At 44.0% G+C, this 17,087-nt stretch overlaps 1 protein-coding gene across 7 annotated transcripts in view; it reads left to right on the top strand.

Moving 5' to 3' along the window:
* Positions 1-17,087, top strand: part of KLHL13 (kelch like family member 13) — a 243,967-nt gene that overhangs the window by 127,601 nt on the left and 99,279 nt on the right. Inside the window, exons 1-2 of one of the 7 annotated variants that reach the window (XM_082263390.1) lie at positions 14,181-14,739; positions 14,991-15,366. The exons of 2 other annotated variants lie outside the window; for them this stretch is intronic. In XM_082263390.1, coding sequence (XP_082119516.1) covers positions 15,269-15,366 — 98 coding nt within the window. In that variant the 5' untranslated portion in view covers positions 14,181-14,739; positions 14,991-15,268. Of the gene's footprint in view, positions 1-14,180; positions 14,740-14,765; positions 15,367-17,087 lie in introns of those variants that run through there. 4 more of the 7 variants (XM_082263392.1, XM_082263393.1, XM_082263397.1 and 1 more) reach the window with 4 other exon arrangements.

Genomic DNA, 17,087 nt, shown 5'->3' with positions numbered 1-17,087 from the left:
TCCATTCACTTAGTGCACATGCTCATACACACTCTGTGAATAATCAGAAATCCAGTATAAAAAGAAAAAACAAAGGTGCCCTCCACCAGCCACACTATGTGCTCACCTCCAGGGGAGGCCCTCCCAAGGGTCTACAATAGCATTCCACGTATGGACAATCATCAAGGACTGTGGAACATTTTTTGCATTTTAATCTAGAAATCAAGGTCCCAGAGTCTGGAAGAAGAGTGGAGAGGCACAGAATCGAAGTTTCCAGTCAGTGATGATTTGGGGAGCCATGTCATCTGCTGGTGTTGGTCCACTGTTTTATCAAGTCCAAAGTCAGAGCAGCTCTCTACCAGGAAATTCTAGAGCACTTCATGCTTCCCTCTGCTGACTAGCTTTATTAAGGTGCTTATTTCATTTTCCTGCAGGACTTGGAACCTGCCCACACTGCCATAAGTACTAAAATGTGGTTTAATGATCATGGTATCACTGTGCTTGATTGGCCAGCAAACTCACATGACCTAAACCTAATAGAGAATCTGTGGGGTATTGTAAAGAGGAAGATGAGACACCAGACCCAACAATTCAGATGAGCTTAAAGCCGCTGTCAAAGAAATCTGGCCTTCCGTAACACCTCAGCAATGCCACAGGCTGATCTGCTCCATGCCATACCACATTGATGCAGTAATAAATGCAAAAGGAGCCCTGACCAAGTATTGAGTACATACTATACTATACATGGACATACTTTTCAGTAAGCCAACATTTCTGTAAGGTAAAACTTGTTTTTCTCTGTCGTTCATTGACAGATGCAGCTCCATCTTTATTACTAGTAGGGATATTCTCCTCCCATCAGGAATAGGCACTAGGCAGGCAATAAGCTTAACCACACCTATGGGGGCTGTCCCTGCAGGCCTAACCCCTCACACTCTATCATTAATCAGTTTGTTCTGCCTAGTGTTAGGAATAGTACCTAGCCCTGCTGGGACTTCGGTCTTAGCTGTACCTGGGAAAGTTTGTGATTTTTTTTTTTTCACTAGTTAGTTCCTGAGAACCAAGATCCAGAGGAACTACAAGCAACTGGTAGGGGTCTTTCTGACTCTGTGATTCCTGCGCTCTTGAAGGCTAGGAAGTCGACTTCCAGGAAGATTTATCATCGTAGGTGGAAGCCATACATCTCATGGTGGGAATCACTGAAGGTGCATCCTTGCTTGTTTTCTATAGCTAGGATTTTGGCCTTTCTGCAGTAAGGAGTTGAACGGCGGTTGGCTTTGAGCACAATCAAATGCCAAGTCTCGGTTTTGGCTCTATATTTTCAACACCCATTAGCTACGCATGCATTGATTCGTACTTTCATCCAGGGAGTGCGCCATATGGCTCCTCCGAGACTATCTTCGCTAGCTCCATGGGATCTCAATCTGGTATTATCTTTTCTTCAGAATCCTCCTTCGGAATTCAGAAGATTTCTCTGCCTTCGTTGTCTCAGAAGGTTACCTTATTGGTGGCTATAACTTCTGCTCGCAGACTATCTGAATTGGCGGCGTCCTGCCGCTCACCCTATCTGGTGGTACACAGTGATTAAGGGGTACTTCTTCGTCCTAATCAGTAGTTGCTCTCTAAGGTGGTTTCTGATTTTCATTTGAATGAAGACATTGTGTTGACTTCACTCTGTCCTAAGCTTACGCATCCTAAGAAATATGCTTTGCATTCTTTGGATATGGTTCGGGCGATCAAGGTTTATTTGGAGGCAACCGAATCCTTTAGAAAATCAGACTTTTTTTCCTTTCTGATGGACCTCGTAAGGGATTTGCTGCGTCTGCTGTGACCATTTCCAGATGGATCAGGCAGACGGTGGTACAGGCTTATTCACTGAAGGGTCAGGTTCCTCCTTTCCCAGTGAAGGTGCATTCTACGAGAGTGCGGAGTGCCTCTTGGGCTTTTCGCCATCAGGCGTCGGTGCTGCAAGTGTGCAAGGCGGCAAGCTGGTCGTCTGTGCATACGTTTACAAAATTCTACAAAGTAGACGTGTTGGCATCCGCGAATGCTTCTTTTGGCCGCAAGATTTTGCAGGCTGCAGTTTGAAAGAGAACTTTTTTTTTAGTTTCTCTTTGAGGTTGTAATTTTGTTCTGGGAGAGCTCGGGTTGTTCCTTGTTGAGCTCCATGTTACTTTGGGGGAATTACGTTGGTTTTTTTTGCTTGGTCTTCCCACCCCCTCATAAATATACTGCTTTGGAACATCCCTACTAGTAATGAAGATGGAGTTGCGTCTGTCGATGAACGATGTCTTCTAACGCTGCTTGCAACTAAACTGATTAATGATAGCGGAGTGTAAGGGGTTATGCCTGCAGGGACAGCCTTTTAAGCTTTTTGCCTGCCTAGTGTCTATTCCTGATGGGAGGAGCAATAACCCTACTAGTAATGAAGATGGCGCTGCGTCTATCGATGAACTTCAGAGAAAATAATTTTACGGTAAGTTCTTACAAAAATCCAGTTTCATTTTTTTTATTGGTCTTCTATAATCAAATTTTTCTGAGACACTGAATTTTGAGTTTTCACTAGCTGTGTAAGCCATAATCATCAAAATGAAAAAATGCATGAAACATATCACTCCGTGTGATACATCTATATAAAATGTGAGTTTCACTTTTTAAATTGATTTAATGATATTGTAATTTTGAGATGCACCTGTATATTTAATTCATAGATTTATTTGTGTGAGTTAAATAAATGTATGTAGTAGCTTCTGCAAAGACTTCTCTGCAGGATCGAGGCAGAATAGATTCCGGTCATCTTGGTGGCTCGGGACGCCGATCTGGTGTGGCTGGTCGCCGATGTTCCTTGGAAGCTTCCTCTCAGGGAGGATCTGCTGTCCCAAGGATCAATCTTCCATCCTGCTTTATAGTCTCTGGCTTTGACGGCTTGCCTTTTGAACGTCACGTGCTGAAGGATAGGGGTTTATCTGAGGCAGTGATTTCTACCCTGTTGAAAGCTAGGAAATCTGCTTCTAGGAAAATCTACCATCGTACATTAAAGACGTACATTGCGTTGTGTGATTCTCTTGGGATTCATCCCTGCTTCTCGGTGGCTCAGATCTTGACCTTCCTTCAAGGGGGGGGGGGGTGGGTTGAATAGAAATTTTGCCCTCAAGGGCCAGGTGTCGGCTTTTGCGGTCTTTTTCCAATGACTTTTGGCCACACACTCCGTGGTGCGTACCTTTCTTCAGGGTGTCCGACATTGGTTCCTCGAGGGTGGGACTCTGTTGCTGCCTTAGGATCTCAATTTGGTGCTTTCGGTTCTCCAGAAGCCTTACTTTGAGAATCTTCTGGAGATTCCCCTGCTTATGCTGTCCCAGAAGGTGGCCTTTCTGGTGAGTATCACCTCTGCACACAGGGTGTCAGAACTGGCGGCGTTATCCTGTCCACGTTACCTGGTGATTCACAGGGATAAGGTGGTACTTCGCCCCCTCTCTGACGTTCCTTCCAAAGGTTGTCTGTTTTTCATTTAAATGAAGAAATTGTGTTACCTTCCCTGTGTCCCAGGCCTAAACATCCGAAGGAAATTGGCTTGCATACCTTGAATGTGGTCTGGGCAATTGGGGTGTACCTGGCAGCTACAGAGTCTTTCAGTAAGTCAGACTCTCTATTTGTGCTCATGGATGGACCTTGTAAAGGGTTGTCCGCTTCCTCTGTGACCATTTCCAGATGAATCAGACAGATGGTGATTTAGGCCTATCCCATCAGGGGGTTAGGTTCCTCCTTTCCCTGTTAGGGTGCAGTCTACTAGGGCGCTTGGTGCCTCCTGGGCTTTCCGTCATCAGGTGTTAGTGATGCAGGTTTGCAAGGCGGCCACCTGGTCGTCGTTGCACACTTTCACAAAGTTCTATAAAGTGGATGTGTTGGCATCTACAAATGCTTCTCTTGGCCACAAGTTTTTGCAGGTTGCTGTTTGGAGGATCTGGTCCTCTTTGAGGGTGTATTTGTTTTTTTTCAGGTGAGCTCCATTTCTGTTTTGGTTGAGCTCCTGTTCATCTGGTTGGCTAAAGTTTTTAGCCTTGGGAATTTCTTTTTCACTGTTCCCATCCCCCATGTTTTTACACTGCTTTGGGACGTCCCAATGGTTAAGAATATCAGGAGCTGTGTCCGTCAGTGAACGAAAGAGAAAATGGGATTTTTGACTTCAAATCTATTTCTCTGATGTTCATTGATGGACACAGCACCCACCCCTCTGTGGGGCTTTAATTCTGACACTGCTTGTAACTAAATTGAGTGCCTATAGCAGATAGAGGGAGTATACCCCCTGGGACTGCACATGGGCGTAGCCAGACTTTTTTGCTGCCTAGTATCCTACTCCTGGAGGGGGGGCAGTATAACCCAGTGGTTACGAATATCAGGAGCTGTGTCCCATCAATGAACATCAGAGAAATGGATTTTACGGTAAGTCAAAAATCCTTGTGTGTGTGTGTGTGTGTGTGTATATATATGTATATGTATTTTTTATCAATTTTTTTTATCAACATTTTCAGCCATTATGTATTCTGCTATATGTTTTTGGTAAAAAAAAAATCCCAATAAATGTATGATTGGTTTGCTCAAAAGTTATTGCGTCTACAGACTAGGGGAAAGATTTCTTATTTTTTTTATTAGTAATGGCAGCAATCAGCGATTTTTTTTATCAGGACTGCGACATTGCAACGGACCGACCGGAAACTCAACTGACACTTTTGGGGGGGACCAGTGACATTACTACAGTAATCGGTGCTAAAAATATGCACTGTTGCTGTACAAATGACACTGGCAAGGAAGGGGTTAACAAGGGCGATCAAAGGGTTAAATGTGTTCCTAGGGGGTGCTTTCTAACTGTGTGGGGGGTGGAATTTCTGGATTAACACCTAGACCTGTGTTCCTAATAGGGGGAACACAGAATCCCTGTGTTCATCACTGACAGAACAGCGGTGTGCGCCCCCCCCCCCCCACTAACTGTTACACAAAACAACGTAGAGGTGCCGTTGTGTCGCGTAACAGAGTCGACCTGCCGATGTAGAACTATGGCAGCTGGTCGGCAAGTGCTAAGGCTGCATTCACATGTCAGCGTATTGATTGCGGGCAGAATCGCCGCGATTCTGCCCGCGATCCGGAAATCATTGCAAATCGCGGGACGCCTGTGGGTTCCCCGTGATTTGCAATAGCACCCCAAACGCTGTGCGATGTTGCCGCGATTTCCGCCTGCCGAATCGCAGTAACATCGCGCAAAAAAATCGCGGGACGCATTACGCTCCAAAGAAGCTCTTGTACTTTTATGGGCGTAATGCGTCCCTCGATTTTTTTTTTTTGCGCGATGTTACCGCAATTCGGCAGGCGGAAATCGCGGCAACATCGCACAGCGTTTGGGGTGCTATTGCAAATCACGGGGAACCCACAGGCGTCCCGCGATTTGCAATGATTTCCGGATCGCGGGCGGAATCGCGGCGATTCTGCCCGTGATCAATACGCTGACATTTGAATGCAGCCTTAAGCTTCCTTCTATGCAATAATATTTAGAGAACTGTAGGTATATACATGATTTTCTCAAAGTAGAAAACCAGTTATTGAATTGGATCTTCAATTAATGCACAGTAACCATTGGTTCCCATCCTAGATGCCAAGCACACACTAAATGTGCCATATTTCCAACCGAACAGACATTTACATAGGTAAACTCATGCAATGAGGTGTAATAACTCAGGTTTACTGGGGATTTTTTTTTTTCACTCAAGATTGCATTTTGGAAGGGGAAGATGTTTGTTGTTTTCTGCAGTCATACTGGGCAGTAGGGAAACTACTGCCAAAAATGACATGCATACGGTTATGTTGTAAACGTATTACTAATTAACAAGCCAGATGCCAGGCACTGAGTTACTGCTGCTTTAACATATTGTTGAACCTTGCAGAGTACATAACCGTGATGCACTTTAGCAATGATCTGAGTGCTTACTACACTGGGAATATGAGCGAAGTCTGTGTTTGGAACTTCTAGCTTTTGGATCATGCAAAAAAGCCAAATCTAGACAGAATCCAGGTAGCTAGCTTGTGTTAACTATTGAAGCCGGTGATGTATTTTTGGAACCTTTCGTTGATGCCAGTCTAAGTGCGTTTTCCCTGGAATCTTGCTGTCTGCTTTCTACATTGGAGCATGTGGCTTCTGAATTTCATAGTTGGCGTGTTAGTGGTTGCCAACTTAATATATTATTTATACCTATATTTTATCATATCATATCAAATCATATATTTTGAGTATGGAAAAAAAAAAAACTTTGGGTGGGCATAGATAAAGGCTTGTCCCTCATATTCTCTAAAACCTAGGCAAAGGTCCTATTCTCCCTAGCTACAATCTGCATAGGGAGTGGTTTCAAATTATTGTAGTCTGCAGAGAGATCCTGTTTAATAGTCAGGGACAGGGAAGTATCAGAAGTTTTCAGGAAGCAGAGCCTGCTAATGTAAATTTCTAATGTAGCTGCCACTGTGTACATATATAACGGAAGCAGAGTTAATACAATAACCAACAGATCACATCTACATTAAACTTCTGTGCATCTGAGAAAAGACTGTAGTTTAACCACTTGCTGACCAGCCACCGCAGATATATGGCGCAGGTTCCCGTGAAGCGCTGTACCTGTCCTGTGTTCCTCCTATTTTCGTACACGGGTCTCTGTGTTGATTCCATAAGCCCATTCCCTCAGTTAGAAAACACACCCCTAGGGACACATTTAATCCTTTGATCGCCCCTGGTTTTAACCCCTTCCCTGCCAGTGTCAGTACAGTAACAGTGCATATTTTTAGCACTGATATAATGATAGATTTTGATTTTAGACCTTATTTTATTGGAAAGGTTATATAGCAGAAAGTAAATAATCAATTTTTTTTTTTTTTTTTTTTCAGAATTGTCTTTTTTTTTTTTTTTTTTTGTTTATAGCGCAAAAAAAAAAAATCGCACAGGTGATCAAATACCACCAAAAGAAAGCTCTATTTGTGGGGAAAAAAAAGGACATCAATTTTATTTGGGTACAGCGTTGCGCGACTGTGCAATTGTCAGTTAAAATAACGCAGTGCCGAATGGCAAAAAATGGCATGGTTATTAAGGGGGAAAATCTTCCAGGGCAGAATTTGTTAAAGGCCAAGTTAAAATCAAGCTCCCCTATGTACCAATATGCCATTAATGTACCTCTTTTGTACAAAAATAGAAGTTTCTCTTTCGTTCATTGACAGAGACAGCTCCAGAATCTTCTTGACCATTGGGTTATGCTGCCCCCTACAGGAGTAGGACACTAGGCAGTTAATAGCTTTATCACGCCTATGTCGCAGTCCCAGGGGGTATACTTCCACTTCCTGCTATAGGCATTCCGTTTTTTTCTGCTCTCTGGTCACATTTTTTACTTTTTAAATAATTTTTTTTCCCTCCTTTTTTATTTTCTGTTCCTGTGAGAACTACAGTCAACTGCTGGACTCGTTGACAGACTGGATATTTATTCTAGATCCTTATGGTCTCCCCAGTCCGGCCAGCGAGCGAGATCCGAACTCAGCTCCGCGCTAGGTCGGCTACGGCATAGCCCCACAGGACGGGGGCTGGCTGGCGAGTTAAATGTCTCACGAGGACGCACACGACCTGGTCACGGCCTGAGTCACAGCGTGCCTCTGGCCTGCTTCACTCCTATTCCGATTTTGCGGTGGTCTGCCTGGAATGGTGGTGCCCACCCGGTTCCACGGTATAGTAAGTGGTGCCCCCCCCTCTCCGCCTTTGCCAGTTTTGAGGTGGACGTGGTCCCCCCAGGTTCCCCTCCTTCTCCCCAGCCCCTCTAGGGTCACCATGGCTTTTCCGTATCCCTTCACCCCTTCCCTGGATGTTCTGAGCTGGCTTTTGCCGTATGATCTGAAGAGAGGCTTCCTTTGGGGCTGCTGCTGACCAGTTTCTCTGGGGGTTTCAACAGGGTCCTTTGTCTCTCTGGGGGTTAGTGACCTGGGCAGGGGGGTCCTAAGGGCTTCCGGCTGTTGTGTTGGGCTGGGAGAGCGAATAGCTTGACATCTGCGGGTCTGCGCCGGACGCGGCCTACCAGCTATTGGGGGAGGCCTGGTGAGGGCATTAGCCCTCTTGTCCCCCATTGTTCCTGGGCGGTCAGCTCTGACGGGGCGCCCTCAATAATTTAGGCCACGCTGTGCGGCCTACTAGGCCCCCTTCGAGTGTTCTGTGGCCACCCGCCTCCCTTTGGATAGGATCTGTGTGGCTGGGCCTCCACCAAAATTTAGGCCGTGGCCTACGAGGCCATGTGGCCAGCTTGGTGCCTTTCCTGCGGAGGAAGGGAGGGGGCGCTGTGGGGGTGGTCACCTTTTGTTAGATAGCATGCTGCCATTTTGCCTAGGGCACCCCCCTCTTTAGCGCTGCGGACCCGCTGGGTACCTTGCCTGCGCGTCCGCGTCACGGCGAGCAGCCCCCATTTAAGGGGGCCATTTATTTTGGAGGGGCTTGGAGGGTGATCACTTTTATTGTTTGTTTTTTTTTTTTTCCCGCAGGGTCCAGTAGGTAGTCCATTCGTGGGCCCCGGGTCGGCGTCCCCTTGTGGGATCGCAGTGGGCGACCCTCACCTATCGGTTTTGTGTCTATGCAACAATCCTAAATGCAACAATCCTAAATTATGTTTTCAGGGTGAGCTTAATATGTTGCGCTCCTACTGGGTCTGCGTCCACGCACTTCGTGTGCTCTGATAGTGAGGAGGTTTCCTCTTCTACTGCAGCCACGCATGCAACCGTGCTGTTGGATGCACTGATTGTATCAGTGCGGGCAACTTTAAAATTGGAGGATGCAGCTGCTCCTGCGTCAGAGGTCCTGGTCTCCTTTGGTACCCACAGCTCCCCAAAAGCAGCAAAAGGTGTCCCCTTTTTTCACCTACTTGACCAAATAGTCACGAGTCAGTGACCTACACGCATTATGTCGGTGCCTAAGCATTTTTGCTACACGGTATCCTTTTAAAGAGTCCCTGGCTTTAATGGCTTGGTTGTTGAAAGCCGGGTGCTAAAGGGTAGGGAGTTGTTGGACTTGGTGATTCCCACATTGTTAAAGGCTAGGAAATCTACCTCTGGAAAGATTTACCCTCGCCTTTGGAAAGCATGCATTGTTTGGTGTGAGTCTCTGGGGGTTTCTCCCCGTTTTTCGGTGGCTTGATTTTGGTGTTCCTCCAAAGAGGTCTGGAAGAGCGCCTGGCCCTGGGTACCATCAAGGGCCAGCTTTCGGCCTTGGTGATTTTCTTTCAATGTCCTTTGGCTACGCATTCTTTGGTTCGTACCTTTTTGTTCAGGGGGTTCCCCACTTGGCTCTACCTGTGAGATCTCCGTTGCCTCCATGGGATCTCAATTTGGTACTGTCAGTTCCTCGAAAACCAACTTTTGAAAATTATTCACGAGATTCCTTTGCTCACATTGTCCTAGAAGGTAACCTTCTTGGTGGCAATTACGCACGCAGGGTGTCCAAGCTGGCAGCCTTGTCTTGTCGTTAACCTTCTCTGGATGTTCACAGAGATAAAGTGGTGCTTCTCCCTTGTCAGTCATTCCTTCCTAAGGTTGTCTTTGGTTTCCATCTGAATAAAGACATTGTGCTGCCTTCCCTGTGTCCTAAGTATCTTAAGGAGCTTACATTTCGTTCTCTGGATGTGGTTGGGGAGATCAGGGTGTACCTGGCGGCAACAGAGTTGTTTAGGAAATCAGACTCCCTTTTTGTCCTTACGGATGGACCTCGCAAAGGGGTTGGTTGCGGCTGCCCAACTATTTCCAGATGGATCAGCCAGACGGTAGTGCAGGCCTGCTCAAACAAGGGTCAGGTTCCTCCTTTCCCTGTTAAGGCGCATTTTATGTGGGCGCTTAGTGCTTCCTGGGCCTTTGGCCATCAGGCATCAGTGATGCAGGTTTGCAAGACGGCCACCAAAGTTCTACGAAGTAGATGTGTTGGCATCTGCGGATGCTGCTTTTGGCCGCAAGGTTTTGCAGGCTGCTGTTTAAGAGGACTTGGTGCTCTTTGAGGGTGTATTGTTTTTTTTTTTTTTTTTTTTCCCCAAGTGAGCGCCAGTTGTTCCTGTTGAGGTCCATGTTACCTGGTTGGCTAGTTTTAGCCTTTGGCAATTTTTTCTGCTGTGTTTTTCCCACCCCCTCATTTTGACACTGCTTTGGGACGTCCCAATGGTCAAGAAGATTCTGGAGCTGTGTCTGTCAATGAACAAAAGAGAAAATTGGATTTTTGCCTTACCGTAAAATCCTTTTTCTCTGATGTTTATTGATGAACACAGCACCCACCCCTCTATTGAGTTGGATTATTTTTCTTCTGACACCGCTTGCAACAAAACTGAATGCCTATTGCAGGAAGTGGGAGTATACCTCCTGGGACTGCCCCATAGGCATGGTAAAGCGTTTTCCTGCCTAGTGTCCTACTCCTGTAGGGGGGCAGCATAACCCAATGGTCAAGAGTCAGAGAAAAGGATTTTACGGTAAGACAAAAATCCTTTAATTTTGAAAACAAGGCCTTAGCTCAGCCATGGCTATAATTCTCAGATTGCTCCAAAAACTCCCTGGTATACAGACAGACCAACCAGTAAGACACAGGAAGGAGTTCACTAGCACACCTTCACCTATCAACTAAGTTTTCACAGCTCCCCTAACATTCTTTCATGCGTGCATTTGCCTGGCTTTCCCCAGCATCCCTCCAGATGGGTTCAGGGTGCATGCTAAACTCCCTGAGGCACCCCTGATGTAGTGCAAATGCTGCCTGCTTGTAAACAGAGTGGTTGGCTAGATTGTGTGCCATCCTGTTATGTACTTTTGTTTAACGTAAAGGAGATTGTACAGAGATTGCACAATCAGATTGTAAATTGTATGGCCACATTTATACACCTAAAATAACCTAGTTGCGCTTTCAGTGTCATTAATTGTTAGTCACACCGAACAAAAGCAAACACACATTTTGCCACATGAAATAACAGGTGACAAATGTAGTAAAATGTGCAAAAATGTCCCACAAGCTACTTTGCCAGGTGTAGCGTAGCCCATTGAAATCAACGGCTGCTCTATGTGTGTTACTTGAAAAACGAGCCAAAAAACATGCACTCCCACTATGCTAGGTGTGAGCTGGGCCTGAAATTGAAATTGATGCATTTACACATTTACACAAGAACAATGGGGCTCCATTCAGATCTGTGCGTTTCCAAACGCGTGGCAAAAAGCACAGAAAATGTATGCTTTGCCATCTATTTCAGAAACGCAAATGTGCATCACACTTGTGTTGTCATTACATGTTAAAGGCACCCCAAATGCACCAAAACTGCAGTAGCACACAATGCCTAGCTCCAAAAAATACATTCTGGAGCGTCTCTGGGGCGATTGCTGTGTGTAGGGCAGCCCATTCAAATGAATGGGCTGCTCTATGCGTGACAAGTGAAAATGCTCCAAAACAGCCGCATGCTGGAATGTGAGTTTTCATTACGTGGAGATGTTGAACAAGGCCTGACAATGAAGTGTCCTCATCCACTCCCTCCTGTATAAAGATGGCCATAGACTAAGAAATCTGATTGTACAATCTCTGTACTATTTCCTTTAGATATAACAGAACTATGGAATAGGTAGACACTCCTGAACAATCTGTTCAATTGTACTACATAGCAGATGGTAGATCTAAAGGAGATTGTACAATCAGATTGTATAGAAGTGGGTGGAAGGTGGTATTCTAATGAGGGAGGTGTGGCTCAGTGATGAACACACCCCATCACACCCTCTTCTGTGATGCAACAAGGAATTGAAGGCCTATGGGAGCTGACCTTACAGAAAGTGAATGCTGATGCAACTACAGGAAGTGATGGAATCTGAAAACCTGTTCAAAAATACAAATAAACTGACAAGATCTAAACATCCTGCGGACAAGGTGAGAGAAAAGCACATTGGGATGGCTGGGCCAGGAATGGCATTGAAAAACGCTTCTATTTATTATGAAAAGTGAAATACTGCCTGAAAAGGTGAACTTCTTCTTTAGGTCTTAAAGCAGAACTAAACCCTCCCCTCCTTTTCGGCTAAGGAATCTGTCTTCATTGCCTCTGTTTGATATGAAGTTGCCATTGTGCTGCAGATGTCATCAGTTATGACACAAGTCATTTGATGGCTTGACAGTTTGGTTGAGAGCACAAGCAACTGTGATGGTTTTAATTCATGGCATGCTTTGACTTTGCCTGCTTTGGGCAACCAGTAAATCAGTGGGATTGTCCTGATGAGTTTTCTTCCTAAGGCTATGATGTGATGTGTCAAATTGCGTGTGATTTGCACAGAAATTGCATGGCATTCCTGTGCAAATCACATGTGATTCTGTGCTGATCATTTTGTATGGTTCAAATCGTACTGCATTTTTTAATTTTTTTTGTTATTGCTGCTCTGGAATCTGATCACATGGGTGTTCATACCAATGCAATCCTATTCAAGCAAACACTGTGTTTTGTGACCTGCTTTTTGGGGTGGTAACTTTTAATTGTCACCCGCTGCACATAGCATGAACACAATGCGATGTGGGAAATGGTGACTCCTGTGTGTTTCCCGCATGGCATCTGTATGAAGTGAGACCTGTCTGAAGTGTGTGAAAGGGAAGTATGTTGCCTGCGGAGACCTGCTAGAAAAATGAAAAATTGGAAATGGCTCCCTTAACCGGTTGCCGACTGCGCACAGTATATTTACTGCAGCAGTCAGCCCCGGCCAGGCAGAGTGACGTAGATCTACGTCACTTGCCTGTCATTGGGATTTGAGCCAATAGCGGGCAGGCGCGCGCCCGCTGAGGCGCGCGCCCACCTCGGCTTGTTCAGGGAGGAGTGCGGGCGTGTGACCGGCGGACCCGATGTCCGCCGGTCACACTACGATCATCGGTACAGCGGGAGAAAGGCAGAGCGGCTTATGTAAACAAGCCGCCTGTCATTCTCCCCTGTGTAAAAATGCAGATCAGATGGTTCTACTATGTAGAACCGTTGATCTGTGTTTTTACACTAGGAGACCTGTCCCACTACAGTTAGAAACACGCCCCTAGGACACACTTAACCCCTCCCTGTCCAATACAGTTAACCCCTTCCCTGCCAGTGTCATTTTTACAGTAACAGTGCATATGTATAGCACTGATTACTGCAGTAATGTCACTGGTACCCCCAAAAGTGTCAAAAATGTCAGTCAAGGGTCCGATCTGTCCGCCGCAATGTCGCAGTACCGCAAAAAAAATCGCCGCCATTACTCGTTAAAAAAAAACACCAAAAATGACAAAAATCTTTCCCTTTGTTAGTAAACGCGATAACTTTTGCGCAAACCAATCAAAATACGCTTTTTGCGATTTTTTTTTTTTTTACCAAACATATGTAGCATAAAACAATTTGGCCGAAAATGTTAAAAAATTTTGATTTTTACATTTTTTTTGGGGGGGAATTTCATATACAAAAAAGTGAAAAATATTGTTATTTTTGCAAAAATTACGCACTTTTTTGTTTATAGCGCATGATCAAAAAATCGCACAGGTGATCAAATACCACCAAAAGAAAGCTCTGTTTGTGGGGGAAAATAAGGACGTCAAATTTGTTTAGGTACAGCGTTGCACGACCGCGCAATTGTCCGTTAAAGTCACGCAGTAAAAAATCGCAAAATAGGCCCTGGTCAGGAAGGGGGTAAAATCTTCCGGGGCTTAAGTGGTTAAGATGTGCTTCTTGGGATTTTTTAACAGTAAAGCTAGCTTTTTTTTTTTTTTTAGTAGAATGATTTAACTATTCAAGTGATAATTGCTGTTTCCACTGAATATGTAATCCTTGGGCTTATTCAGATTTTTTACATGTCATGATTACACCATTTTATATTATTATTGAAAGCCAAGTGTTTATGTATACAGTAATGATTCCTGATTTTAAAAATCTTGAAGACCTTTAACTGATTAAAAAATAATTGTATGTATGTCGAGAAATTCCATTAATGTATTCTTGGCAATTTTATTGTAAAAACCCCACTGGCATGGTGTTGCATTGTACCAGTGCAAGGCTATTGTTGTGAGCCTGGTGTTCCTTTTATTTGCTGATTAGCTATTGCACACCGTCCCTTTTGTAATGAAGCGCCTGAATTGCTGTTTATCTGCTGCTCTCAGTCTGAAATCTTCTTGTCAGTCAGCAGCCTCTGGAGGTCAGCAAACAGAGCATAGAGCTGCAGAGTGGCCCCAGATGGACACCTGCATGCCTGGCTTCCCTGTCAGTACTTTAGGCAGTTTGTGATCTGTTCAGGGGGAGGGGTGAGCATTGAATTAGATTGTTGATAACGTCCCTACAAGGACTGCTATTAAGAGCACGCTTCTCTGCTGCAGAAGACACAGATATCCCTGAATCCACAGCATGTTAGCCGTACAAAATTTTCCTTTTCCAGAATGTGGCAAAAGACTAGGGAAATGAGAGCCATCAGCACAGCCAGCCGTTCTGCAGAAATGTGCAGCACTTCATCTTTGAAATTTTGCATCCCAGTGAAGGATTAAAAGGACCGATTATTTTTTTTTCTTCTTCTCTCCCCCCTTCATAATGGCACTCTTGCATTGTTTGACCAGAGCTTGCTCCCGAGGAAGACAGGCTGCTGAATTTAGCCACTGATCACTCACAAGCCCTGGCCTAAGGCTATGCTGAGATTTATATCCCATTTGTATTGTTGCAGCTCAAAGGAAGAATGTTCAGAGGATGACAAGTGTATTCTGAGTAGGTATGTTTTATTTTATGCAAATCCACTTCTCCCTCCCTCTGTACTGGATAGAAATCAAGCTTTTAGTACGTTAGGTTCCTGATTAAAGTGCTGCAGTGTCCTTAGCAGAATTTCATTAGAATCAAGAGTTTATTTGCATCTGATATCATTTTTACATGCTCAAAATCTAGCTGCATTGGACTGCTTTGTGCAGTGCAGTTTTTACTTTTTTTTTTTTCTTCTTCCTCCCCTCTCCCTACAATCCACTGCAGTCAACGCATCCTTAACGAGGTGGCACTATTGTTGAGGTAGAACGATAGACTCATCATATCGCTTTAGGGGACAGGAGGATTTAAAAAGCGATGCCTGGCAACCCTATTTTACAGATTGGAAGCATCGGTTTGAGGGCATTGGCAATCATTTGCTTGTGTGCAGAGCAGCAGCAGAAGCAGCATCCACTGCGATGTCAGTAGTGTGTGGGATGGAAGTCCTAGTCGGTAGTCTGTTATGGAAACGCTGTTTACTGTTATTGTAGTACCGTGGTGACAACATGCCATTGAAATGGAAAACCAGCTCTCCTGCTATCTGGAAATTCCCCGTTCCTGTGCTTAAAACATCCAGGTCATCGCTACTATCTCCAGCATACATGTAAGTGAGAGACATGAGGCAACCTCAGGTGGGCTTTCATTCAAAGGAATACCCTCTAAGATGGAAAGTTGTAACAATTGATGATAAAACTTTGCATATTAAACATTTTTTTTTTTAGTCAATCAGATGTATGCAAATTTTAAAATCTTTATTAAGATCTAAAAAAACAAACAAAAAACAAACCTATAATTTGCAGACTTTATCGGGTATTCTACTTTGGAAAAAGGTCCACCCTCAATATTAGTGGTTTTGTAAGTTTCCCTAATCAACAACCTTTGGTGTTTCATTATGTGTAAGGTGAACTACTATCCTCAATATACCGTATATGCTGGTTTTTGGCAAGACTTACCTCCTAGTGTTTGACCAATGATGTGCCCCAGCTTGTATACCATGCCAATAAACCTTCATAAATCATGGTTTCTCATGATTTATAACATGTGACCAGGTTGGTTGCTCCTATTCCCCTCTCTTCAAAATGTGTGCAATGCAAAGCATGTTTATGTATGTATTTGATATATTTTAAAATTGTATTTCTGGTTCTTGTCTGTACTCAGTGTATCTACCTGAACAGCTGTACGTTTTGTTCAATTTTTGAACTGTTTTTCAAACTAATTTTATCAACATCTTGGTTTTATAATATTTTAAGAGCTAACCTCAAACTTATACTAAATTAAAATACTCACACAATAAAAGATGTCGTTTAATATAAAATGGGATTGATTTTATTGGGCTTTGGTACTCTCACAATCTCTGCATATCTTTTTGCCTTCAACATGGACTTCCAGAATTGGCTCAGTAAAGATTTTTATTTTTTTTTAAACGAGCCCTCGTGTTTATAGCTCGCCCTCGTGTTTTATAGCTCGCCTTTTTCACTTTTAAATGCCAAGCTGCCAAATTGATAGGTGCAAGTCTAATTTAGTCCTTTCCAGTGTCCATTACTTCTATGTTTCCACCAGTTTTTGAAGACCTGTATCATGTGGTTTGTAATATTCACTTCTTCTGTCTTTACATCATCAAGTACAATCATCAAGGGCTCTGAAATTGTTATGGCAACAGAAGATTCTGAATGCAGGTGCTGCCTTATCTGTGTTAAATAGGGGTTAACATGGATGTTGCAGACAAAGGTTTCATTGTATACTACAGTACTAAAAAGGTCTCTGTCACCTTGATACTGCTATTGTGCTGTGGTGTACATCAAACAAAAAATTCTAGAGGCAAATCTCAAGAATTGCTTATCACATACATTATTTAACCCTTTTGAATGTGTTTTTTTTTGGTAGAAAAGTATAAAATTCTGGATTTAAAAAACATTCCTACAAATTGCAGTTTTTCTTGCACAATGGACACAACCTAGATAATGACTTGTGAGGGGTTTAGTTACAGCTTTGTACGTGAACTAATGCTCTGGATTATGTGAATGTTTTTTAAGAAACTTTTCAAGTTGGTGATTTATCCGTGGACAGTGACGATAATTCGGAAGTGGTGAAGTGCATTTTGTGGCAAATACTGAAACCCTTTGAATAGGATTGAACAATCCCCAGGAGGCACATAATCCGTCAACCTAATAATTGGTGTTGGCATATACCTTTTTTGATCTTGTTCTATTGTCAGTTGGGGAGCCTGTTCCCTGGGTCCTTGCAAGTGACTGCTGTCTTCTGTATTGGACTTACTGCCTCTTGAATTCTGAAACCTTTTGCCAACCCTTACTCTAAAGCTGGTCA

This window comes from Pelophylax lessonae, assembly GCF_965119305.1.
Source record: "Pelophylax lessonae genome assembly, chromosome: 7".
NCBI classification, from domain to species: Eukaryota; Metazoa; Chordata; class Amphibia; order Anura; family Ranidae; genus Pelophylax; species Pelophylax lessonae.
The sequence above is the reverse complement of the archived record's forward strand: the minus strand, read 5'-3'. Positions and strand labels throughout refer to the sequence as shown.